Source organism: Vombatus ursinus, unplaced genomic scaffold (assembly GCF_900497805.2).
Source record: "Vombatus ursinus unplaced genomic scaffold, bare-nosed wombat genome assembly UNPS02011649.1, whole genome shotgun sequence".
NCBI lineage: Eukaryota > Metazoa > Chordata > Mammalia > Diprotodontia > Vombatidae > Vombatus > Vombatus ursinus.
The window spans coordinates 69,217-96,724 of NW_020951427.1; the positions used below are offsets into that span (position 1 = coordinate 69,217).

The following is a 27,508-nucleotide window of genomic DNA, read 5'->3' on the forward strand; positions in this document are numbered from 1 at the left end:
TCACCACCTAGCTGCCTTTAGACTTACTTGATGGGTGTGTTGAAATATCCAATGACCAAATGATATGAAAGTGTTTGAAATGTTAAAAAGTAACTTCTTGTCTTCAAATCTAAACAATTTGTAATTATTGTGGCTATTATTATTAGTAAATTGGTAAAAAAAAAAAAGTTATATGCTCGTTATGGCAGGATAATGGAAATGTAGCTCAGACTTTTTGTGGCTCTCCTGCACTGCTATGGAGTCCAGAAGTCCTCAATATAAATTTCATGACAAACTAGATAAAGAGAATCGAGGGAGAGCACAGATAGTGCAGTACAAGCCCATTACCGTTTCTGGAGAAAAAACTCGAAGCCATGTCCTTTCGACGGTCAGTAGCCTTGGTGACTCTGTTTCCTCAGAGGTACAATGTTGGGTGAGGAGAGAAGAGGATGGGGAGGGAATAAGCATTTGTATAGTACTACTGCAAGACTTTCATTTAATCAAATGAGGTCATTTAAATAAATCATCTAATTAAGTATAACTCAAATGAATATTACTTAAACAAGTATAATCTCATTTAATGGGGATAATAATAGCTGGAGTACCTATCTTAAATGGTTTTTGTGAGGTTCAAATGAGTGTATGCAGCAGGGGACCCATACCACTTTGGAACCTCTACCTCAGAAGTGTTGTGAGGTGTTTCAGGTAATCAAAATGAATCAAACATGGCTCAAGCCAACATCTAATGCATCCTCTACCAACAGACCAAGCAGAAACCATAAATCAAATAGCAAAGCATTTAATTAAGACAGAATAGCAAAGTAAATAGCAAGGGAAAATCAAGTCATTGAATCACTCTCAGACGCCCCATGCACTAAGGGGTATACTTTCTCACAGACTGCCACCCTGATGGGAGAAGACCTACTCCCCGGATGACTGACACCTCTAATGTTGTTCTAGAACACTTGTCATGATTCTATCTTGCAACAATAGGTTATGCCTTACTGTTACAATTTTGATTAGTTCTAACAATTAGAGCTTTCCAAAAAGTGGCATGGGCTGCCTCTGGAGATACTAGATCCCTCACTGGAGTCTTCAGGCAATGGGTAGATAACCACTTGGGAGTTATGTTATAGAGGGGATTTTTTGTTTTTCAGATACAGGTTAGACTAGATGGCCTCTAAGGTACCTTTTCACTCTGAGAATCTATGAGTTTATGAAGGCAAAGATTTATATGGCCTGCAGTCAAGGATATATTCCATCTCCCTTTTGTCCGTCATAGATCAGACACTATTTGAGAGGGAATATGCCCTTAACTAAAGGTCACATAAATCAGGGGTTGGATTAGACGTCGTCTAAGATCCATTCCAGTTGTAAAACCTAGAATCTTCTGCTTTTGCTAATTTTATCTAAACACTGCTTGAAAGTCACATCACTTTTTCTAGAACCTTCTTGAGCTCCCTACTGATTATACATTAGGTCTGGACTCCTTTGTCTGGCATTCAATATCTTCCATGATCTGCCCCTAATCTACCTTTCTAATTTCCCACTCTTTGCTGATGAGCAAGACTGATGTTCTCACTTTCTCTCCCAACAAATCACACCCATTTCCCCTTCCTACTTTTGTATGTTCCATTCTCCCCAGATATCCTCATTCATCTCCACCCATCCATATCTAGCTATCCTTCAAGACTCAGTTCAAGTCCATTTCCTTCATGAAGCTTTCACTAACCATGCCAGCCAGTGCTACTTCTCCTTCCTCTGAATTTCAATAGCATGCTATGTCATTTGGCCCTTACTGCATTCTTTTTTGTTAGGTTCCTTTTTCCTAAATATGGTTTATCTCTCCAACTACAGTGTAAGCTCTTTGACAGCAGAGACTCTGTTTTCTCTTGTATCCTCCAAAAGGCTTAGCATAGGACAGGCCAGGTAGCAGCTTAATAAAGACTTCCTTGAATTGACTCTTTAGGTCAGAAAGCCTCAATCAATTTTCATTTGTGACTCTTTGTGGGGATCCCAGGTGGAGGAAGAAATGAAAGTCATGCAATTCCTTCTGCTATCCACTCAAGAATCATAGAATCTCCAAGTAAGAAAGAACCTTAGAAACATCCAGGCCTATTTGTACCTGAACAGGATTCCCTTCTTCAATGGCCCAGACAATTGGTCATCTACACTACCTAAAAACCTCCATTTCTATTTTTGGATGGCTCTAATTATTAGGAAGTTTTTCTCTCAGTAACTTCTACCCACTGGATCTCACCCTGACTCCTGAAGCCAAACAAAACAAGTCTTATCCCTAGTTAATGACAGCCCTTCAAATAACAATCTCTGCCACTCATATAAACTTTGTAGTGTGGCTATTTGTGCACACATTTAATTCCTCCCCTTAAATTACAAGGTCCTGGAGAGCAGGAGTCATACCCTATACATCTTTGTATCTTCCACAGTGTCTCAAACATGGTGTCTCAAACATAGCAAGTACTCAATATTTATCGAATGACATTTGGCCATTTGTCAATCTTTTCTTTATTCTTCAACTACTCACCCATCTGAGACCTCTTCTCACCACCATCTGGCCTCAAATTGGCTAAAGGAGAGTCAAGACATTTTCAGATATTTGCGTCTGACTCATTGGCTGGAAACAGATCTTCCCTTGGCTAAGGACATATAGACCTTCCCCCTTCCATCTCATGATGGAGTAGGCTTAAAGAACTTATTCCATCAACTGAACCCAGCCAATGGGTATAATACTGAGAAAGGCTATTCTCAATCAGTGATTCTCAAACTTTCTGGTCTCAGGAACCCTTTACATTCTTAAAAATTATTGAGGATCCCTCAAGGAGCTTTTGTTTATGTGGCTTATGCCTACTGATATTTTTACCATATTAGAAATTAAAAATCTTAGTATTATTATGAAAAGAGTTTTGATATCATAAACCCCCAAAAAGGTCTTGGGAGGGGTCCCTGGATCACACTTTGAGAACCAATTTATTTTTCTTTATTTTTTTTTTAGGCAACTGGGGTTAAGTGACTTGCCCAGGGTCACACAGCTAGTAAGTGTCAAGTGTTTGGTCTGAGGCTGGATTTGAACTCAGGTCCTCCTGACTTCAAGGCCGGTGCTCTATCCACTGTGCCACCTAGCTGCCCCAAGAACCACTTTTCTAGATAATTCTAGATCCTGCTCTGGTTAGTATTATCCAGGATGAATGAGAAGGGGTTGGGGCAGGACTGCTAAAAGGCCTGGGAATTCATTCCCAGTCTAATCAAAGCTTGATAAACCAGATTACTTGGGAAATCAGTGGCTCTCAATAATTAAATTTTCTTGCTAACTGAGGTCTAAGTAAAAACTCCTTTTTTTGTTGCAATCCTTATTAAAAATCTTTCAGTCCAGGGAGGCCAGGGGCCAAGGTACAATCTCTCTATTTCACAAAGAGATTTTAAGAGCAACATTCTGAACAGCAGTCATCATTTTCTAGGCTTAGAGACTGACACTGACAGAGGAGATAGGGCTTAGTATAGACTGGTCCCAAGACATCTGCTGTCATCTGGTATGATATGGTGGAAAGAACATTGGACTTCAGTTCTTGTCCCAGATCTGCCACTAACTCAATTTGTGACCTTGGTTAAGTCACTTCATTAGGCTTCAATTTACTTTCCTGTAAAATGATAGTTGGACAAGATAATCCCTAAAGTCCCTTTTCCACTTCCAACATTCCGTGACTAATTCTCTGACAACATTCCTGATCTCAGCTTTTCCTTTTTTATTAAAATTGGAACATAGCAAAAGCAAACAATGAAAAAAAAAAAGCAACTTCTGATAAAACTGGATTCTAGTTAATTTGGGCTTTGCTATATGTAGCCAAGCTGGAGAAAGCCCCAGCACCGTGAACGTGTCAGTGTTCCAACACCTGTAATCTGGACACCCCCTTTTATTTTGCTGCAAGAATTCCCTTTGTGCAGCAAGTGGGGGTCTGGGAGAAGCAGAGAAGGAGACGGGGAAAGGTTCAGAAGCTGCAAGCTCAAAAAGGGGTGGCATGGAGGGCTGCCTTCTCACTGCTCCCCAGGCAATCCTCTTTCAAAGTGGGAGAGAAGCAGGGGTCAGAATGCAAGGGAGGGAAAAGTACTTCTTTCTTTTTTTAAACAAATGCATTGAGAGCCCCAGGGCACTTCATCCCACCCTCAGTGGCCTTATTTTATTTTTATTTTTATTTTTATTTTTTTGCAGGGCCATGCAAGACACAAACACAGAGAATGTGGTCCCTGGGGAGTTAAGGCCCTGGGGCCACATAAGATGCACACATAAAAAAAGGGAGTTAGGTGGCGCTCTCTAAAAAAATATAACAACAACAACAACAAAAAAAAACAAAACCGCTCACCAGACACCATGACACGTTAGGATCAATGTCCATAACTGTCCTCAACTGTACAGATAGCACCAATTAAGAGAGCCCAGGGGTTAAGGGGCAAGGGAGGAACCATAGCCAGGGCATCTCGGAACTGTGGCTGACATCTACTTGACTCTTGGGAAGAGTCTGCCTATCCTTCTGGTATAACAACTCTCTACCCCCTCTTTACTACTCTGCTCCTTTGAGAAGCTGGAATAAATCTGTTTCAGTCCCTTAGGCAGGAGCAGATCTGACTCCAGGGAAGGGCTAGCCCCTTTCTCTCAAGCAGTCAAATCAAGATGCTGCTAGGTCAGCTCTTGAGGAAGAGGGCAGACCCCAGCTCTTCTTCCCTTCCTTGAGAGCTCAGTGAGATTTGCACAAATTGCAGCAGCACTGTCTTCAGTCATGGGATGGAGCACTATGTGAACCATCTGCCCTCCCATTCAACCCACCCACACCAGTAACCACAAGTACTCCCTGTTGGTCCTAATGAGGGTGGGCAAGAGAGGACCAGGCTGAAGCACTTGCTCAAATAACTGAGGTAGGACAGCATGGTGGAACAGCACAGGCACTAGACTAGAAGTCATGAGGACCTGAGTTCTGGTCCTACCTTGTGACCTCAAGTAAGTTGCTTAGTCTCCCTGTGGGTCAGTTTCCTTATCTGTCAAAGGGGCATAAGGCTATCCTGATCATGATTCATCACCTGCATAGGTGAAGATCTGGAGTATCTGATCCAGTGGACAAAGAAGAAGGTGGTGAGGGTGAAAGGAGGAAAAGAGCCTAAAAAGTGCTTTGGGAAAGTCTAAAGCACTATTCAAAGACAAGGTGGTGCCACCATATTAGAGCCCATCCCTTAACGCATCCCTCTCTGTCTCCTTTTTTCTGTAGGGACTCTCCTACCCATAGCATAAGTGATTGTCCCTTCATGCCTGGATGGGCCCTGGGGATCCCTGACTCACCACTCTCAGGTGCTATGCTGCTCAGCAGGTAATCCTGGGCTCACTGCTTCCCCTGCTCTAGATCCATGGTCCTGTCCAGTAGAGGAGGGAGCAACGGGAGGGTCTCCTCCCTATCCCTTACTTGGTTAGGTCTGAGAAGCATGGCTGGGATTGAGGGCTAACCCAGGCCCAGTAGCACCAACCACTCTTAATTTTACGGTGTTTAGTCTAAGATTTCTGCACCATCACCTTCTCATACTGTTCCCGACTTTTGGACAGGGTTCTATGGTCAGCCCCTTTGGTCCGTGGTCCACTAGGTGAGTGAAGACCTGGGCTCTCCATTCAGGCTGGGCAGGGTGGATCAGACATCCTTGCCCAGCTTTCAAGGGGCCTGATCTGGAGCGCAATTAAGGTCCCTAAACCCCAGGACCACATGAGGGGTATGAGGAGGGAGAGAGTTACTAGTGATTTTTAACACTCCTATCTGCCTCCCCATGCCAGGCTTCCCCACAGGGTTTCAACCCTCCCTCCTTCCTCCAGCCTGATTCCCTCACTAGATTCCCCCACCCTGTCCCCCCATATCCTACCACCAATACCTGCCCCAACCCCCACCCCTCAGCACTGGCCTAGTCCCGTTCCAGTGCCTGGTGGGGCCGAGAGGTCCCAAGGCTGGCGCTGTGCACCCGAAGATGGTCCTTGAGTGACTCCTTATACCGGAAACTCTTGCCACACTCGCTACACTGGTAGGGCCGCTCGCCTGTGTGGATGCGCTGGTGTTTAAGCAGATTTTGCTTCCGGATGAAGCTTTTGCCACACAGGGCACAGTGGAAAGGCCGCTCACCGGTATGTAAGCGTTGGTGATTCTGTAGGTGCTCCTTACGGCTATATGTCTTCTCACACTCGGAGCATTTGTAGGGACGCTCACCCCTGTGGGTCATCTGGTGGCGGATCAGGCCTGAGTGGCAATTGAAGCTCTTGGCACATTCAGCACACTCAAAAGGCCGATCTTTGGCATGGCTCCGATGGTGAATCATCAGGCTCTTTCGCACATCAAACGTCTTGCCACACTGAAGACAGAAGTGCGATTTGTCTTGTCCAGGTGAGAGGAAGTGGCTCCGCTGGTGCTCGCCTGCTATGCTGCTGCTATCACCACCACCGCTTTCGCCTGCCGGGCTCCCTGGAGAACTGTGGAGGCCTTCACAGAGGCCCCGTTCCCTGGAGACCATCGGGAAAAGATCATCGAGCATCCCAACAACTCCCCGGGTGGGCCCCCCACCTGGATTCTCAGTGCCAGGGAGTGGGGTGATATTCTGTTGGTGGGACTGGTGCTGGGGTACAGGTAGGGTAGAACTCTTGACCATTAGCAGCCTATCACCTAGGAAAGAGAAAAATGATTGTATAAATTATAACAATAATAATAATCCTAACCCTTTCAAGGGTTTTCACATAGATTATCTCATTTGATTTTAATAACAACCCCATGATATAGGTAGTATGTATGTATCATTACCCTAATAATAATAATAATGCTAATCTGATGCCTCCTGGCATGGAAGTGAACCTACATTTTCAAAGTCCAACCATTCTGGAAAGCAATTTGGAACTGTGCCCCTAAGTTATTAAACTGTGCATATCCTTTAGCCCAGCAATATCACACTGCATCTATACCCCAAAGAGATCAAAGAAAGAGGAAATGGACCCATATATACCAAAATATTTATAGCAGCTCATTTTGTGGTGGCAAAGAATTGGAAACTGAGGGGGTACCCATCAATTGGGGAATGGCTGAACAAGGTACAGTATATGAATGTAATGGGATATTATTGTGTTGTAAGAAATGATGAAGAAGATGGTTTCAGAAAAACCTCAGAAGACCTGTATGAACTGATACAAAGTAGACAAATAGAACCTGGAGAAAAATTTACACAATAACAACAATATTGCAAAGATAATTAGCTTTGCAAAACTTGGTAACTTTGATCAACACAACAACCAATCACAATTCTAAAGGACTCATGATAAAATATGCTATCCCCTTCCAGATAGAGAACTGATGGACTCAGTACAGACTGAAGCATATTTTATTTTCTCCTCATTTCATTTCTTTCTTTTTTTGGGGGGGAGGACATTGCTAAAATGGGAATTTTGTTTTGTATGACTATACATATCTGGAATGGGTTTTGTTTCTCTTGCCTTCTCAATGGTTGGGGGAGGGGGAGGAGAGTAGGAGATAATTCAGAACTGAAGATAAAATTGAAAAAAAAAAAGTCTGTGCCAACATAGTGTAAGCATTGGTGGGAACCACTGATCTGCACATGACTCAAGTATAGGCCTGATGATGGGCTGTAGCACTGTCATTGAAGGACCAGGCTTAAAGACAGAGAGCTGCATCACTAGGTTAGCTGAAGGATGATGAATTTTTCAACCATAGCATCTCACCAAAGAACCACTTACAGAATTTTTGGGCGAGTGACATTTTTCTGCTGGCCAGAACACAGTCCCAAAGTAATGGCGTTTTCCTGCTGACAGGTATGCTTAATAAAGACAGGAAATGGGACGAGCAGGGTGAAGAACCTTGCCTCCATGGTTTACTTTTTGTTTTGAGTCAAATTCTTTGCTTACAACACCAGAGAGAATCTTGGGGATAACTACCTCTAAATTAGACAGTTTTTTGTATCATAGGGTTCTTATCTCGAAGAGACTGACTCAGCATGGCGTACTTCTCCTGCTTTCATTAGCGAGGTATAATAGTTATGGCTAGAGAGCTGTTAGTCATCTCTCATCAAGAAGCCTTAGCCACTATGTCCTAGTACAGCGCTTCTTAAACTGTGGGTCTCAACTTCATATAGGATTGTAAAAAAATATGGCAACACTAAAAGGTTTCTGAACATGCAATGGCCAAAAATTAATTCAAAATCAAATGCATAATGAATCCAAGGTGTCTCTGGCAGGGCTTGCCCATGTTGCATCCCACAATGTCACTGCAGCCTTGGTTCTTAACACAAAGCATTTGCACTTTGCACTTCAAATGCCCTCAGGCCACACAACCCTGCTGAACCTTGAAAAGGGGTCATGGGTGGAAAAAGTTTAAGAAGCCCTGTCCTAGCAGACTGAAGCTGAGATAGCTTGATAGGCTCTAAAGTGATGAGTCTAGAAGACAGTAGCAGAGAATAATGCCTATGTGCCCAGAAACCACTTACTAGGACAACACTCAGCTGATTAAATGGTAAGCTCCTGGAGAATAGGGAATGTTTTTACTTCTTTTTGTATCCCTAGTACTTAGCACAGTGCCTGGCACATTTGTTGTTGTTCAGTCATTTCAGTCTTGTCCAACTCTTTGTGGCCCTATTTGGGGTATTCTTGGCAAAGATACTATAGTGGTTTGCCATTTCCTTCTCTAGCTCATTTTACAGATGAGCAAACTGAGGCAAACAGGGTTAAGGGCCCAGGATCACACAGCTAGTAAGTGTCTGAGGCCACATTTGAACTCAGATCTTCCTGACTTCAGGTCTGACACTCTATCCACTGTACCACCTACCTGCCCTGCCTGGCACATGGCAGGCACTTAATAAATGTTTATTGATTGATTTATACTACAGGGCAGAAGTCACGAAGGGACCAAAAAACAATGTGCCCATAGTCACTCCAAGATGCCCAGCAGAGCAAGACGGGCCCTGCATGGAGCAGATTCAGTGAGAGTAGCTCAGTAACATCATCATCTTATAAGCTCTGTATTTGAGGGTTAGTGGTACCACAGAGTAACCTGAGCCTGAGGTAGCTATTCTGGAGGTCTCACATGTGTGCCCAGGTGCTGCGAAATGTATGTGGGGAAGAGGCATTTATTAAATGCCTACTCTGTGTCAGGCACTGCGCTAAGCACTTTATGTTATCTCATTGCTCCTACCCTGTGAGGTAGGTGTTATTATGATCCTCATTTTACAGCCGAGGAAACTGAGGCAAGCAGAAGTTAAGTGACTTGCCCAGGGACACATAGCTAATAAGTGCTACAAGGGCCTAAGGGGGTTGCAATCTAGTGGAGGGAGTACTCACACCAATGAAATCACAGATCCTTAAAGTAGGGTGGTAACAATAACAGTTCATATTTATATAGCACATGAAAACTGATAACATGATGTCTTCATAGCAGTGGTGCAAGGTAGGTAGTAAAAGTATTCTCCTCACTTTCCAAACGAAGGAACTGAGGTTCAATGACTTGCCCAAGGTCACAGAATCTGGTAAATGGCAGATCTGAGACTCAAACTGAGGCCTTCTAACTTTAGAACACTCAGCTATAGCTGCCCCACACCAAGAAACTACTTGCATTCTTCATTAGATCTGGGCATCTCCTTTTTCAGAAGTTATAATTGACCTTCTGGTAACTCTATAATGGGGCAGCCGGATGGCACAGTGGATGGAGCGCTGAACTTGTCGTAACTCAGGAATAAGTTCAAATCCAGGCTCAGACGCTTACTAGCTGTGTAACTCCAGGCAAGTCGCTTTACCCTGTTTGCCTCAGTTCTTCATCTGCAAAATGAGCTGGAGAAGGAAACAGCAAACCACTCCAGTATCTTTTCTAAGAAAGCCCCAAACGGGGTCACAAAGAGTCGGACAAGACTGAAATGACTCAACCACAAAAAAATGACAAACTCTATAATGGGAATGACATTAACTGCCTCTCGGATGCCCTGTGATGAGAACTAGAGAGAGTTTGTGGACCAGTATTCTTTGGCACGGAGGCTGGCTACTGCTCCCATGACTCCTCACTCTCAGCAAGGGCTCAAGTGGCCTTTTCCTGCTGTAGCTCCAGCAACTAGCAAGTGGGAGAATACAAACTGGGACTTCCTTATCTCAGCTCAGTATGCTAGAAGGATGCCAACCCCTCAGCCTCAGAATGTTACCCTCCAAGTATACACTGACTGGCCACTCTGACTTACACTAAGATCTCTTCCTCCACAGTTGCTCCTGACATTCAGGAAGACCTTTACCATGTCAGCTTAAGCCTTTGTTCCCAGGTCCCCAGAGGCTTATTACTCACCGGCACTGGCATCAATGGCCATGTCCCTTTCCATTGAATCTGGTGGGCCCCAGGGATATGGCTCCTCTTCCTGTTTGATCCATGATAGAATGTCATGTGCTGAGATCAGAGATTCTGGGCACGTCACACACACACGCGCACACACACGCACACACACACACACACACACACACACACACATACAAAAAGGCAGCATTAGGTTTGGCTGACTCCTCAGCAAAGAATTCAAAACTCCTGTCAGCCAATGCCATTTCTGCATTAAGAGTTGGTTACAGTTATCATTCTTTGAATATATTTACCAAATTTGATCTTCTAAAGTGCGTTCACAAATATGACCTCATTTGATCCTAGCAATGTCCCTGTAAAGTTGGTGGAATAAGGACTGTCATACACATTTGATTCAGGAGAAAATGAGAAATCAGAGAAGTGAAAACAACTTGACTTGCTCAAAGTCAGTAGGGCTTTAGTGGCTTCTAACCCTCAGTCCCATATTCTTTCTACTACACCATGGAGGAAAAAAAATGAATTGTTAAGAAACTTCAATGCTTTGAAGAACACAGAGGAGAAAAAAAAAAAAAAACAACTGATCCCTGATGGTTCCTAGGGCTTGATTAGATGATTAACAAATAAGTAGCAGCAATAAGCAATAATATCAGTATATTGGGTACTGTGTTCCCGGTGGTTCCCTGAGGGCAGTAGCGGAAAGAATCCTCCTCAACAGAACAATGAGGTCAAAAGACTATGAAAGAGCCTATACCCTGGGAAGAGGACTCACTTTGGAGTCAGAAGACCCGAGTTCAAATACTACTTAAAACATTGTTAGTTATATGATTCTGTTGACAACTTACTTGACCTCTCTGTCCCTCAGTTTCCTCATATGTGGGATGAGGAAAGTGGGGCTAGCTGGCCTCTGGGGCTTTGGGTCTTTAAGCACTGGGTCTATGATCTTGTGACCCCTCTCTTGGGAACCATGGGATATTTCCACTGGTCTCCAGGCTTTAAATGTTGCAATTTAAAGAATAAACAAACAAGAAACAAATAAAAACAACAAACTACAGAATTGAAGGGAAAAGTCACTAGTAACAGCTGCAATTCAAAATCTTAAAGCCTTAGGAACTCATGATGAAGGTTGGGTTAAGATGTTGGTTTTTAATTCTGTCCTGGATCAGGGAGCAGTTTCCTTGGCTGTTAAATCTAGGAGCTACAAGGAGACCTAGAGTCTTCTCTGGCTTCTTCCTTCTGCAAAATAGGAGGACATACCTAAGGCTTTGTAACTATCAAGTAATATACTTCTAAGGCACCATCTCAGTCTTCTAGCTCAGTGAATTGTCAGCCAGGAGAGTTTCTACATATCTTTTATTCTTCCAGAACATGCCTTCTCCAAAAGTTTTCCAAGGGCAATTGTTATTAGAATTAGGATCAATTACCAAGAGGGTAATTACTCTCGGACATAGGCATGTACATAACTATTAGAATCTCTTTATTTTGTTCCGGCTGCTTCAAAAATGAGAGATTAAGTATATTAAGCTCTACAGTTAAATGAACACAGCAATGCATTTTCTGAGGATTAGCATGGTATGATGTAAAGATGAGTAGACTAGGAGCTGGGACCTCTAAGTTCAAGTTTAAGTAGCCCAGCCACTTGCTTGTCATGTGACCTTTTGCAAGTCACTTAACCTTCTGAGCCTCAGTTTCCTTACCTGGAAAATGAGGAGTAAATGATCTCTTAAGGCCCCTTCTATTTCTGACATTTCATGATTCTCTGATTTTTATGAAATCTCATGAATGTTGTAACTATTCATGCTTAGAAATTCACTCTACCTCTATAATTTGTTCAAAAAATCAAACTGCGGCTGCTCTTTGCTTTAGTTATTTTGAAACAGCCTCTTGGCCAAATCTAGTAAAATCTCACCACCAGATTTTTATGAAAATGGATTTTACGTACTAGCTTGTGCTTGGAATTTTGGAATCAGTGAACTTTTCCTCACCTGAATTGGGGTCGGTGGGAATGTCCCTTTCCTCCAAATCCTGCTGATCCCACACACAATGTTGCTCCTCTTGCTTAATCCGGGATAAGATGTCCTGGGTAGAAATTGGGGAGTCTGTTGTGGGGGCAAAAAAAGGCATTAATGTGTTTCTTCATCTTCCACTCCCTATTAAGAGTTGGTTATAGCCATCTCAAACCATCCCCATTTTCCCTTCTGAGGAATTAGAAACAAACTTAAGCAGGCCACAATTTAACCTGAGAAGACTTTCTCTCAACTTGTGCTCCACTCTAGCTGAATTGTAATACTCGTCATCCCTTTTACACATTCACCATCTTCCCGCTCCACATCTTGGCTCGGGTTGTTCCCAATACTTGGAATGCCCTCCTTCTATCTCCCCTTTTTGAAATCCTACCTATTCTTTAAGTTCCAGTTCAAATACCACTTCTTCATGAAGCTTCCCCTGGTCAGTAAGGTGTGGCCTTTCCTTCCTCTGACTCACTATTTTGCCTTTTTCATTCAATTCTGCAATATATTGCTGAATATTAGTATATGTTTCATACCACTCTTCCCTCAACCAGATTGTGACCTTCAAGTAAAGGAGCAACAATATCTTAATTATCTTTGCATCTTCCTCAGTGCCTAACAGTGCTTTGCATAAAGTAGGCATTTTATAAAAGACTGATGAATGAATGGCAATTTTCCAGCCAAATAACAGAAGTTACTCCAATGACCCACAGTTCCACTTTACTTTTATTTTAGCTACTTTTGTTGAAAATCTTTCAAAAATGTATTCTTAAACAATATGTATGCTGGACATAATTGATTATTAGTATGAACTTCTAAGGTCCCTTTTTCAAGCCCTAAATCCTCTTGCCCAATTATTGATTATATTGTGCTTTATACAGAGATGCCCTTGGATGTTACCAAGGTGTGCAAGGCTATTTGCCCCTACCCCAAATAGCTTTGGACTGCTGTGCTTTTTTGTGTGGTTCTTCAGCCAGGTTTTATAGTCCTTCTCTTACTTCTCCACTGTCACTCCTCGTTGTTACCAGTGTGTCCTGCTGCATCTTTTTTTTTCCCTATTTATTGGTACTGATATATATTGTTTTGACACATGAGGCTCTTCTCCTATTCTCCCCTAAAAAAACAGGTAAACAAAACCACTTAATATAGTGATTTTGACTGATGATACATACTGCTTTCTATTTTTGAAGTTTACTATTTTCCACTTTTTAATTTATCATTTATTAACAGAAAAGAATGATGTGTGCTTTAATCATTAGAACCCAAGCTGGCCATTGCGTTTGACCTGAATTTTGCTGCTTTTTATTGTGGTCTTCATTTAACATTGTTTTCTTGGCCTTTCTTTCTTCGCCATGTACCAGTTCATACAGTTTCTCTGAATTACTCATATTTGTCATTTCTTTTTTTTTTTTTTTTAGTGGACTCATATTGATGTATTGAAGTCATATCTTTAAACCACTTTATACATTTTTTGTAAATTTTATAAGTGATAGCTAAAAATTTTCAAATGAAAACTCACTCTCTATTATAGTAAACTTATTATTATCTTCTCTTTTTAAACAAAATATATCCCATTAAATGTTTAACAATATTTAATATTTGTCATTTCTGACAGCACAGCATTATATGCTAAGATTTGTTTAGCTGTTCCCCAGTTGCTGGGCACATAGTTTGTTCCTAGCTCTTTACTATTTTAAATAGTGTTGCTCTGAATATTCAGGTAGAAATGGGTCCTTCTTTCTGTTATTGACCTCCTTTGGGTATAAACTCAGTAGTGTTATTTCTAGGTCAAAAGAGATGAAAAATTAATAACTTTTTTCACATAATTCCAAATTGTTTTTGAGAAAGGTTAGATCAATTCATAGTCCCACTAATTGTCAATCACAAAATCACAGAACTGGACAGCTGGAAGGGAGAACTCAGAGGCCATCTAGACTAACTCATGTATGAAAGGAATTCCCACCAATTCCTACAAGATAGCCTCTGCTTGAAGACTTCCAAGGATCGAAGCCCCCCACCTCTCAAGGCATCCCATTCTACTTTGAGATAGCTCTAGCTGTTAGGAAGTTGTTGGGACATTTTTTTTTTAAACATCAAGGCCAAAATTGGCCTTTTACACTTTCTGTCCACTACTCCTGGTTCTGCTCTCTGGGGCCAAACAGAACAAGTTGAATTTTCCCCCCATATGACAGCCCTTTAAAACCTGAACACAGTTATTGTGTCTTCCCCGAGTCCTCTTTTCTCCAGCCTAACATGCCCAGTTGCCTTCCTCCCAAAATTCTCCAACTGATCAATGACCTTCTTAAACCATGGCACCCAAAAAGTCTGATGAGGTCAGAACACAGTGGGATTATCATCTTCCTAGTCCTAGAAGTTCTGCTTCTTAATGCAGCTCAGCCTTTCTGACATTGCCTTCTTCTATTTTTATCAATTTGATGATAGTTACAGAACATTTAATTCTAATAAATAGCTAACATTTATATAGCACTTACTACATGCCAAGCGCTGTGCTAAGCACTTTGCAAATATTCTCATTTGATCCTCACAACAACCCTGGGAGGCAGGTGCTATTATTATCATCCCCATTTTACATATGAGGAAACCAAGTCAAACAGAAGCTAAATGACTTGCTTAGGTTCACACAGCTAGTAAATGTCTAAGGCAAGATCTGAACACAGGTCTTCCCAACTGTAGGCCCAGTACTCTATTCACTCTGCCACTGAGCTGCCCATTTATTAATGTGCCCAGCATGTGGCAAGCACTGGTGGGCATAAAGTTATAACTCAGCCGTTTCAATTATTATTAATTCTTTTTATTAGATGGTTGCTGGTAGTTTGCATTTCTTTTTTGGAAAATTGTTCGCATCCCTTAACCAAATATCTACTTGGGAATGGTTCTTTGTCTATAATAATTTTGATACAAATATTATTTCCCAATCTATTTCTTTTCTTCCAATTCCAGTTCCATTGATTTTGTTATTCTTTTCTCGACAAAAGCCTTTTAAAGTGAATATATTTGTTTATATTATATTTATATTATTATATAATTATTTTATATTAATTATATAATAAATAATAAATATATTTGTTTATATTATATTTAAAGTGAATATATTCTGTTGTTTATAATCTTCATTACCTAGTATCTTCTTAGGAATTCTTCCCCTAGCCAGTTGTCAACAATGTAACTTTCACTGAAGATGACTGAAAGGACTATAATGCATGGCTAGGACAGAATGCTATTTCACAATGAGAAATGACAAATATGAAGAATTTCTTTTTAAATGGCAATAATTATATGGACTGAGGTAGAACAAAATAAGCAGAAGAAAAAAACCAACATGTACCAATATTTATATATATATATATAAATGTAATCTTCCTTTGTCCTCTTTTCTCTTGTCCCTTTGCTTCTATTCTGTGCTGCCTTAATGTGTTAATTTGTTTAGGATGATTTTTTTGGATATATTGATGCTAAGAGGCTTGAACATCCTCCACCGCTGCTGGAGCAGTTGGGCATGGCGTGGTAACAATAAGAGCTGACATTTATATAACTCTTTAAGGTTTGTGAAGCACTGTTACTCCATTTGATCCTCACAACAACCCAGAGAGGTAGGTGCTATTATTATTTCTATTTTATAGATGAGGAAACTAAGGCTGTTAGAGGTTAAGTGACTAGCCTAGGGTCACCTAGCTATTGAATATCTGAGGCAGGACTTGAATTCGTATCTTCCAGACTCCTAAGTCCAATGCTCAGGCCATTTGGTCCTTTAGCTGCCTAATTAATTACAGTTCTACCATAGCATTTAGGTCCTCAAACCCATTGGCAGATTTCTGGCACATAAGAAGTTGGATGATTTAGATTAGTGTCGACAAGGACAGAATGAAGTGTCTATACTGGAGAGACAGTTGGGCATGAACCATGATCAAAGGAACGATGCCTTAGTAGATGTGCAAAGAAGGCCTGCATGTGGGGAAGGACCAAGGAAATCTGGGAGGTATGGCAACCCCAAAGTCATCTCCCTAATGTGTGTTCACAGGTGTTTATCTTGACTGCAGATTGAGGCTTGGCTGCCCTGGTAGCTCCACAGATTCATCCCTTTGGGAGCACATAATGATGGCAGCTTTGAGATCAGACCTAGTGTAGCACTATTTGTCTGAATTGACTCAGCTGAGTTTGCTTCCAGTGGCCTTGAAGAAGAAAGGTCTCTTCGGTGGGGAGGTAAGAGGAGTCGGACATTCTTACACAAACACCTTGGTGAAGGTCTGGGGGTAGTTCCCCACCTCTCCTACAAGGTGAAATGAATGAGCTTTGTAATAACTGTTATCCTCTGTTCTGAGGCTGTTATCACTTACAGGATATATAATCCATGGTTGAACTTGCTAAAATCTGACCTTTAGAGAGACTTCTGCATGTTATCAATATGAATTCCAGAAGCTTAGGACAGAAAGGCACCTTGTAGGAGGTGACTGAGCTTCACCCATGTCTACCTGACAATGCCCACTTGGGTCATGGTTGCCTCCCTGCCTCCTTTCCTTTTCCTTGAAGTCAGCAGATGTTCTTTCTGCTCACTTACCGGTAACGGTGTCGGCAACAATTTCTCTTTCTTCTGAGCACCTCTGAACCCTGGCACACAATGGTTCTTCCCTCTTCACCTGAGAGGAAGCCGCTGGTGCTTGGATCAGAGCTTCTATAGCTAGGAACAGAGAATTGCATTATTATATCATTACTTTCTCCCTTGTCATTTTTCTAAGTTATCATTTCCGTGATGGAGTCCAGAGTAGCAGCCAGCTGGCAGAACCACAGAGGTAGCACATGCCTAAACTGGGCTAACAGTAAAATGGGGAACACAGTCATAAGTACAACAAAGAGAAATGGAAAGGGGGAGTGGTCATCCTAATAATGCATGACATTTATAGATCATTTTAATGTTTGCAAGGCACTTGACATGCAAGTATTTCCTTGGATGTTCCTAATAATACCCTGGGAGGTAGATGACACAGGCATTATTAGTCCCATTTGACAGAGGTGGAAAGTGAAACCCAGAAACTTACCCATGGTCATAGGGCCATTTAGAGTCAGAGGTGGGATTCAAAGGCAGGTCTCCCAGGTCAGTGGTCATTTCAAGATACCACCCTGCCTCTCAAAGTGGGAGAAGATCAGGGGAAGGGTGCACCAAAAACAGGAATAAACATGAGCAGGACTACTGGTTAGTACCTTAGTTAAAGCAGGGTTTCGTCACCCTTCTTTGTGGCAGGGACCCCTTTGGCAGTCTGGTGAAGGTTATAGACCTTTTCTAAGAATAATTTTTTTAAGAATAAAATAAAATACATAGAAGTGCAAAGGAAACCGATTATATTTGAATACAACTATCAAAATGCTTTTTAAAAATAAAAACCATGTTCCGGGGTCCTGGTTTGAGAACTCACGATTTACAGCATGGTGCCAACAAGACTGTGAGTTTCATCCCCATGAAGGCAGTTGGCTTTGCTCTTTTCACCAACCAAAGACTGTCTCCCTGGCACTAGCCAGATTTTCTGTAAATGCATGCTGTCAATCACAAAGAAGACAGGTGGAAAGTGTGGGGCTACTTCAGTACAAACCCATTCCTTCTATAGGGAAAACCACATGTCCTATTTATGGTGGCTCAGTAGCAACAACTTTGTATAGGTAGCTGGAGGCAGGTAGGTGGTACAGTGGATAGAGCACTGAGCCTGGAGTCAGGGGGACCAGAATTCAGATCTGGCTTCAGACACTTACTAGCTGTGTGATCTTGGGCAAGTCACTTAACCTCTGTCTGCCTCAACTGCCTCTTTCCTCAACTGTAAAATGGGAGTAATAATAGCACTTACCTCCAAGGGTTGTTATGAGCATCAAATGAGATAATAATTATAAAGCACCTAGGACAACACCCAGTATATAGTAAGCATTTAATAAATGCTTGTTTTCTTCCTTCCTTTATGAAGACAAGTCAATCCTAAAGCACTCAAAACATCTCATGGAAACTTAAAACTAGGTCATACTGTGCTGAAGAGTTACCAAAGAGTGGAAGAAGGGGAAGGGCTGGGGTCACAAAGGCATAGTGTTTGGAGAACCCCCTATCTATTCCCTTGGGTACTGGTAGGAGCAAGGTATAGGGAATGGAGGTGGCTTCTGTCTCAGGGTTGCCCTGGACTGTTTGGTCTCATTTCTCTTTCCAGCCTTTCTTTCTTCTGTACCCTGTTTCCTATAGTCTCTAGCTCTTCAGTAAGTTTTGCTCTGTTTTGGTAAAAGGGTCTTGAAAAGTAGATGTATCCCTAAAGCAGCAGCCATCTTGTGTGGGCTAAAACTCTTAATTATAAGTGGTCAGGACTAGGACAACCTACTCACACCGAGAAGTAACTAAACTTTCTAACTGCTGGACGCCTGCCTATAGAGGTGCTCACCTGTGGTAGGATCCATTGGGATTTCTCTCTCCTCTGAGTTATGTTGTTCCCACACACATGGTTCCTCCCTTGGCTCCACCCGAGACTGGGCATCTGGCTTGGGCATTGGATTCTCAGCACCTGTGAAGAAATTTTATGAGAATGAATGTACAACATTTACCAAGCCAACTACATCCAATGTAACAGCAAAGACACATGGCTCATCCTCTGTAGGTTCCATTCATGAAAACTCCATTACTAGCCCAGGCAAATGTGTGAATCAGAGAAATCATAAAAATTGGTATAGAAATGGTCAAATCTCCATCAGGGAGGGCAGTCAATCTCAAAGAAAACCAACACATGAAACTGACTTTGGCTTATTCTGAGCCTATCAGACTGGAGAAAAGAGGCAGAGGGGAATAGAAAGGTCTAAGTGATGAGTACCTTAATACCATATCCTTTAAGGAACATGACTGCCTCCACCTAGGGGAAACAGCTGGCTTTAGAATGAGCATCCTGCCTACCACAAGGACACATAAGCATGATCCTCATTGGGAAAACCCCCCAGAGATATAACCCTTGGAACCTTCACTCCTCTTTGAAACAGACAGTAGTGTGTATAGATATTCAATTGTAAAACCTAATTACTTTGGACTGACTTGATAGGGACAGGAAGGCCAATTCTGAATTAATGATAAGTCTAAATAACAGAATACTATTCAAAGTCAGGGCTTTTACTTATTAAAACTAGATCAACCAAAATATTAGTAAGCAGATATCCTTAGAAACACTGCTTTAATAAAGACATAAAACCTGGAAACACTTGTATGAACTGATGCAGAACCAAGTGAACAATTTATACAATAACATCATAAAGACAATTTGAAAGACTTAAGAATCTTAATCAATGTAATGATCAGCCATGATTCCACAGGTCTCATGATGAAGGATGCTCCCCATTTCTTAAGAAGTGATAGATTCAAGATGCTGATGGAAACATAAACTTTTTGGATATGGCCAATGTAGGAATTTGTTTTGATGATGCACATTTGTTATAAGGATTTTGTTTTTCCTTTCCTTTTTTTTTTATTTTTGATGGAGAGGGAAAAGTTAGGAGGGAGAGAAAATAGATTTTTGTTTGTTGAAGACAAATGAAAATTTAATTTCTTTTTTAATTTGAAAAAGAATAGATAAGAGAGACATGTAGATAGCATTTGTATGGAGTTAATCATTGCATGAAAAAGCACACTTCTAAAGCATTTGAAAATAGTTTGTTCTCTTCAGTAGTTTCAACATTCCCCTGGAAATCCTTTTTTCCCACTATTAATTTGTCCAGTAAACCCTTCATTCAGAGATATGGCAAAGATAAATTTCAGTCCCGTCTCTCAGCAAAGGATCATAAATTCTAAATGAGTGGGATTCAAATTAATGAGATTTTGCTGTCCTTTAAAACTGATAATGGTGTGGGACTGATATAGCAGGAGATACTATTTTTATTAACTCTATTGTAATTACCATATCAGTTTTAAACAAGTTGTCCCACCAAGATATGCTAGTTGCTTTGCTTATAGTATGAATAGGGATTTGGGTAACATCTTCCATTTGTATAGGGCTTTATACTTTTCAAAATGCTCCCAAAGGGGAGGACTCTACCCATGATTTCATTGGTTTAGGGAACTGCTAGTGAGGAAACCCCTTTTACCAATGCATATCTGCAAGTATTCTGCAACTTACAGTCTTAAAGAGCTGAAAACTGAGAGTTTAGGTGTATTGCCCAAGATCACAGAGCCCGGATGCCAGAAAGCCCACAAGGAACCCAGGCCTTCTTGTCTCTCAGGCTGGCTCTCTATCCACTACACAACACTGCCTCTGTCCATAAACATAATTTTTATTTCATCCTTAAACTCCCTCTATGAGGTGGAAAGGAATGCTCTCCATTACACAGAAGAGAATACCGAGGCCAGGGGAGATAGCCTAGACCAAGGCCATTCAGTGAATCAGTGACACAATCAGGACTAGAAGACAACTATCCTGATTCCTAATCCATTGCTCCTTCATATTGTCTCTACAGCCTCAGTCAAGCACAGACAGACAGAAAGAGGAGAGAAAGGCAGCTTTTACCTAGTGACATTAGGGTTTTGTAGTTCTCCTTCACGAGGTTATTGTAAAGCTCTTTCTGCCACTCGTCCAAATTCTTCCACTCATCCTCAGAGAAGTAAACGGCTATATCCACGAAGGTCACAGGCACCTGAAATGGCAAGTATCCTAACTCAGTATCTCTGGGAATCACTCCCCTCCAGACCTTCCTTTACCCACTTCCTACTAGAACCAAATCCAGAGTCTGTAGTGAAGCCTTATATAACATGGCTCCAGTTCTCACCTTTCCATCCTTATTTCCCAATGTGCACCTTCCTCTGTAGGTGGCATCCCTCTTTCTCTCACCATCTCTGACTTTGTTCACATTGTTCCCCTTGCCTGCAAAATTCTACCTTTTTTTTTTCTTTCCTATTTGTGGAAGTTCTATTCATCCTTCATGGCCCACCTCAAGTCCCACCTTCTCCATGAACCTTCCCTGACCACTGCAATCCACACTGAACTCTCACATGCAATTGCAATTATTTCCTGTATTATTCATTTTAATTGGTCAGCAAGCATTCATTAAAGGCTTACTCTGTATAAGGCACTGTAGAAAGTACTGGGGTTATAAAGAAAGGCAAATGATAAGTAGTCCCTGTCTTCAAGGTGTTCACATTCTAAAGGGGGGAGATACCACGTAAATATCTAGGTCTATACAAGATACATGGAGTAGAAGAGGAAGGTAATCTGACATCGGATGGCACTAGCAGCGTCTGGAGGACCACGAAGCAGGAATAGGAGTACTAAGAATGGGATATGAGCTGAGCCTTGAAAGAAGCCAAGGAATCTAGAAGTCAGAACAATCCAAGTAATGGGTCAGAGTCTAGGCACAGAGACAGGTAGACTGGTATAGCTGGATCATAGTTTGTGGAGGGGAGTAAGGTGTGAGAAATGTAGGAAGGGGCCAGGTTGCAAAGAATGCCAAACAGAGGCCTTTATATTTGATCCTGGAGGTAATAGGGACCTACTGAGGCTCAGTGGGGTAGGGGTGGGGGGGGAGATGACATAGTTTTACTTATACTTTAGGAAAACTACCTTGACAGCTGAGTGGAGGATAAACTGGAAGGGAGTGAGACTTGAGGAGGCAAGGCCAATAGTTAGAAGGCTCCTGCAGTAGTCCAGATGAGATGGGATTATGACTGGATGAGTGGCAAGAAGGAGACTTGAATGTATGAGAATTGTTGCATAAATAGAAATAAGATTTGGCAACTTCTTGGATACGTGGGGCCAGTGAGAGTCTGAGGAATCAAAGATAACACCACTGCAAGTCTGGGTGACAGGGGGGATGGTGGTGCCCTCAGCAATAATAAGGAAAGGCAGGAGGGCTTAGGGGGAAAGAGAGAGTTTAGCATGGGAGCACACACTGCCCAGTCTTACTTAGCTTTCTGTATAGAGTGGGCCCTTGAACTAAAGGCTACAGGAGGCATATTATTTTTGGAGTCTAATGTGATTAAGGTATGGTATCAGTTCTTGGAAGTGCTTTCAATCACCTAAGCACAATGAAGCCCTGATATGAGGCAGTAATCAGGTTGAACTGCAAGTCAAATCACCTCCAAACAGGTAGTTATAGGTTTCTCACAGGAACATGGAAAACTGTATATATTTATATATAAAAGATATGTATCATCATTAAATACATACATATATGTAAAAGATATAGCATCCATTTCATATACATTTCTCATTTTTCTATTCTTTGTATGGGAAAATGTTCATGTTTGTTCAGTTCATAATAGTAAAAAAGGAAAACTTTAAAAATAAAACAAAAACAGAACCCTTTACCCCCAAAAAATGTATGTGATCTAACTCTGGAAGCATGCCACACCAAGGCTTCAGTTGTGTTATAAAAGTTAAGAAGTAATACCATAACAGGATCCTGAAAATTGAGCGTATACTTAATTTCTCAAAGAAGGCAGAATCTGTAGCTAGATCATTAGAGGGGTTTACGGTGGCCAAACAGATGTGACAGTGAGACTGTCTTTTGCTAACCACATGAAAAGGGGCATCTCTCTGGTTTTGGTTTATCAATGACCAGACTGAAAAAAGGAGCCAGTCATTCCATGAAGTCACCTGCTCCACAGTGTCATGTTTAGTAATTGTTTAGTATTTCTAAATGCTATTCCTAAATTGTTTAGTGACCTTAACTGGAATGATGCACTTTTGAAAAAATCATTACTGCTATGAAATATAACTTTGATTTCACAAGGACCTATAAGGATGAGTGGTAGGTACTGCTTGAGGAAAGGGAGGTCTTTCCTGAGCTAGCAGGGGGAATTTTGCTGGCCACAGTCTCTCTCCAAGTAGTTGTTTGTACATTTATTAAGTGATATGTCTGATCCAGGGATGTGCTAGAGCCACCTCCAACTGGCTGGAGAGAGCAGATTATTAAATTGTCAGTAAGTGCATTTACCCCTCAGAAACCAACAAACACCACAAAATCAGGGTTTGGTTTATTGTTTTGTTGCTTGTCTAGACTTAAGAAAGTGATGGAGAGAATATTAACAGTCCAGATTAAACTTAAAAGTGTGTCATGTGAACATCTCCCCCTAGCCCTTTCCTGAGAGCTGGTTATTAAACATTTACCAGAATTCTCCTGCATGTCTGGCAGATCTGGCTAAAAAATAACAGTAGATTGTTTCTCTTCCACATAACTTTAACTGAGCCTTCATTTCCACTTAGAGATCAACGCCATACAATATGAATTCTTAAAATTTTTCTTGTGCTTCTTTTCTCCCATTTTAGAAGAATAAATGCTTCCCCTCCCTTGCCAAGGCTAATTCCTTTCCCTGTGCCCTTAGGTTCTACCTCCTTCAGGACCTTAGTCCATCAATTACCTTCTTTTTCCCTACCCCTTTCAGTCCCTCCCTTTCAACTTGCTCCTTCTCTGCCAATAAACATGCTTAGGCTGCCCAATTTAAAAAAACCAAAAACCAAAAACCCACCATCCCTTGACCTTTCTACCCCCTTGGAACTTCCATCTTTACTTTTACAGTGAAATTTTAAAAAAATTATATACTCTTCTACCTCTATTTTTTCATAATCTACTTGCTCTTTAATCAAATTAAATCTAGGTTCCCTTCATCCAATCCATTCTGCTCTCCAGTACCAGCTTAAACTTCCTAAAATATAATTCGAATATGTCTCCTACACCAACGGTGGCAAATGTGTACGTGGCCACGTGGTCCATGAAATTTCTGAGTATTGCCCAAATCAGATTAAAATGTAATTGGGAAAAATTTAACAGAATAAATAAAAATACAGATAACATTGCATTTTAGAACTAAGTAAATAGTTAGGCCATAGGGACCCTTAGGTATAGTTAGTTTAGTGGCCCCCCATTTCTATTTGAGTTTGACACCATTGTCCCACATCACCCCCTCAAGGCCTCAATGGATACCTGCCGTCTAAAAAATAAAATAGGCCTCAATCAACTTTTCGAGTCTTACCTCTCAGTACTACTCTACACATACTCTATGCTTCAGCCAAACTGGAATATTTGTCAATCCCAAAGGAGTCCCATCTGCTCAAACAGAGGAGTTTGACCTTTATAGGTAATAGGGATCAATGCGAGGTTCTGAAGCTATGTAGTATCATGACAAAGTTATACATGTTGTTTGCCTGTTTCCCCCCATCATGTAACATGGTTTGCAGCATACCTTGGGGACCTCGCCTTTGCTGCCCGGCGGGAGACGGAGGACCCAGAAGTTCCTGTTTCTCAGCAGGTTCTCCATGTTCTCCAGCCTCCTCTGGAGCAGCCCGTACTCCTGGAGCAGGGTGCCTAGCATGGCCCACTTGCTCTCCATATGGTTCCCAAACTCCACTGCCGTCTTCTCACAATCAGCGAGCTTTTTCTCTGCTGTCCCTGTCCGCCCCTCCAAGTTCAGCAGCTGGTTGGCCTGGGCATCCACCTTCCTCTCCACAGCCTGAATGGCAGCCACCACAGTCCAGAGGGAGATCTCAGCTGTGGGCAGCTGGGGCTCCCTCATCATTCGGTCAGGGTAAACAGGTGCCCTCTCTGGGAAGGCAGGAAACTGGAAGGGCATTGGACGCCTGGTGTCCATGTCCCATTCTTGAGCCTGGTGACAGAGGAAGAAAAGAGATAGATGAGGATGATGATCTTTCTGAAAGGCAGGAGGCTGGTCTAAGTAAAAGCTTTAAAAGCAGATGGCCATTCAGCATCTGATGCTCCTCCCAACCATCACACACTCATCTCCTTGCCTACAATGTGTCTACCATCACTCAAAGACTTCCTCACATTCCTTGCTTCTTACAAGTTGACTTGATATTCCTACCATCTTCAGTCTTGTAAGAGTCAATGTGATCACCACCACCTAGCCCCAGCAAGGAGAGAATTATGATGTTTACCAACTTGACAAGTCACTTTAAAACAATGCAGACCTTCAGCCTGGAGTATCAGATATTACTGTCTTTGAATAGGATGGCACTTTCCCTGAGGGCTGGACATAACAAACATTTATACGTGTCTAACATCTCATAACACCTTTTAAAGTACATATAGATCAATGTACCTTTTTACATGTGCCAATGTGTGGGCAGTGGGTGCAGAGTTGTGGTGAGAGAGTACTAGCTTGACTGTAACAGATGAAGGATAAATTACTTTGAGCATATTCTCTTAAACAAGGCAAGGAATATATATGGGATACATTTTAGAAAGATTTCCATCCAAAACGGTTAAAGGAATTAAACCACCCCCAACCCAACCCCTCACCCCCAAACATTTTTGGTACTTTAAGAGGTAGGCTTTGATTATCTGGAAAATTCACTTATTCAAGGAGGCAATTTTCTTCACATAAGTGCACACACATGCAAGCATACATGCATACATACATACATACATAGCCCTCTTAGCAGCCCAGGTGATATGAAAGCCACAGATACTAAGGCAATGGCCTTCTGCAGGACTAAAGGGTCTGCCAACACCTAGAAACCAACTAATGCCAGCTCTCATCCCATTCTGTCCCTATTTTAGTTCCTCAAGGTGACTCAATTTGCATTCTGCTGGGTCAGGAAACAGGAAAAGAAGGAAGAAAGAAGGAAGAAAGAAGGAAGGAAGGAAGGAAGGAAGGAAGAAAGGAAGAAAGGAAGGAAGGAAGGAAGGGAGGGAGGAAGGAAGAAGGAAGGGAGAGAGGGAGAGAAGAAAGGGAGAGAAAAAAGGAAAGAAGGAAGGAGGAAGCAGAAAGGGAGGGAGGGAAGGAGAGAAGGAAGAAAGGAAGGAAGGAAAGGAGGGAGAGAAGGAAGAGAAGGGAGTCCTGGACAGGGCCTGGGGCAGGGCAGGGTGCTGGGGCAGCCCTGACACATCTCCACCAGGCCTGGGGGTTCTGGAAGGAGGGCCCCGTGGCCCTTGCTCAGGTGTGGCCGGCAGAGAGGGTAGAGCCCCCAGTTCAAGTTGTGAGCCGCCCCTCCCCTGGCATCCCACACCCAGGGCAAGGTGGGCCCAGTCTGGCGGGCGAGAGGGGGGGCCTGCCCTGAAGGTCCTGAGGCCTAATGCTCTGCTGCCAGCCCCTTCCTCTCGCCGGGCCTCAGTTTCCTGCTCTGTAGAATGAGGAGTGGGGGCCTTTTCCGGGACCTGGCGGGGGGCTGACGGAGGCGGCTTCCCCGCCCACGGCTGGAGGGGGGCCAGAGGCTGGGAAGCTTCCCCTGCGCCCCCATCCCGCAGACGCCGGCCTAGGGGCTGGGGGGGGGGGGGCCGCACCTGCATGGGGGGAATGCCCTCGGCCATCTCCCCTGCTCGCGGCGCGCCGGGCTCCTGGGGGCAGACCTCGTCGGGGGGCAGCGCCTGGGCCCAGCTCCAGCTCGCGCTGTCCAGTCCCAGGCCCTGGATGGCCAGCTGCTGGGGCTGCGGCCGTGTTGACACAAACTGCATCCTGGGAGTCCTGTTCCCCTCTCAGGCCGGCCAGCGAAGGGAGGAGCGGTTCCCAGCCTCCTTCCCCTTCGCCGAGGCCGGACAGCTCCATCTACAGCCCGTAGGAGCAAACAGTCCCCCTCGGCTCCCCCCCTCCCCGCGGCCCGCGCGCCTGCCTGCCTGCCTGCCGGGGCTCCCGCGCCCGGCCCCGCCCCGCCTCCCGGGCCTCGGCCTCGGCCCGCGGCGTGGGGAGGGAGCCCGAGAGCGAGCCCGGGCGGCCCCAGCGTGGGGGCTGGATTCTCCAGATTGCACCCACCCTGGGCTCCTCCGGCATGGGGACGGAGGGCCCCGAGAGCATACCTGGGTCCCCGTCTCAGAGTGTGCACACCCTGAGCTGTGCATAACCAACGCGCAGGCTAGGGGCCCATGGCACACACTCTGAGCTCCGCCATGGTGTGGACTGGGGTCCCTGAGGGTGTACTCCCTAGTAACGAGTATTTTTAACTGTGGTCTGATTCAAAGGGGTGACTATCAGGTAGGTATTATGCTCAAAGAATGTGGATAGAGCGCTGGGACTGGAAATCAGGAAAATTTGAGTTCAGATCTGGTCTCAGACACTTGCTCTAGGCAAGTCACCTAACCTCTATTTGTCTCAGTTTCCTTAACTGTAGAATGGGGATAATGACACAGTGGGTGCTCTTTAAATACTTATGCCCTTCCTCTACACCCTGAAGGGGAAAGCCTGCTGGTGGGGGG

At 43.0% G+C, this 27,508-nt stretch overlaps 1 protein-coding gene across 1 annotated transcript; it reads right to left on the reverse strand.

Annotated features, from left to right (window-relative positions):
• Positions 1-5,891: 5,891 nt before the first annotated feature.
• ZNF282 (zinc finger protein 282) lies at positions 5,892-26,857 on the reverse strand. Its single transcript, XM_027856828.1, has 8 exons — positions 26,603-26,857; positions 24,546-24,965; positions 20,875-21,001; positions 18,775-18,894; positions 16,926-17,045; positions 12,326-12,439; positions 10,338-10,451; positions 5,892-6,677 (listed from the first exon to the last, which is right to left on the reverse strand). Exons 1-8 carry the CDS (start codon positions 26,771-26,773, stop codon positions 5,929-5,931), a joined length of 1,935 nt encoding a protein of 644 aa, XP_027712629.1. The 5' UTR covers positions 26,774-26,857; the 3' UTR covers positions 5,892-5,928.
• Positions 26,858-27,508: the final 651 nt, after the last annotated feature.

Excerpts from the sequence above, each read along its gene's own strand:
- ZNF282 (XM_027856828.1), bottom strand. The coding sequence starts at position 26,773 with ATGCAGTTTGTGTCAACACGGCCGCAGCCCCAGCAGCTGGCCATCCAG. Across the intron at positions 24,966-26,602 it reads AGGGCATTCCCCCCATGCAG|GCTCAAGAATGGGACATGGA; the intron begins GTGCGGCCCCCC and ends CTCTGTCACCAG. Across the intron at positions 12,440-16,925 it reads TGTTGCCGACACCGTTACCG|ACTCCCCAATTTCTACCCAG; the intron begins GTAAGTGAGCAG and ends CCCCCACAACAG.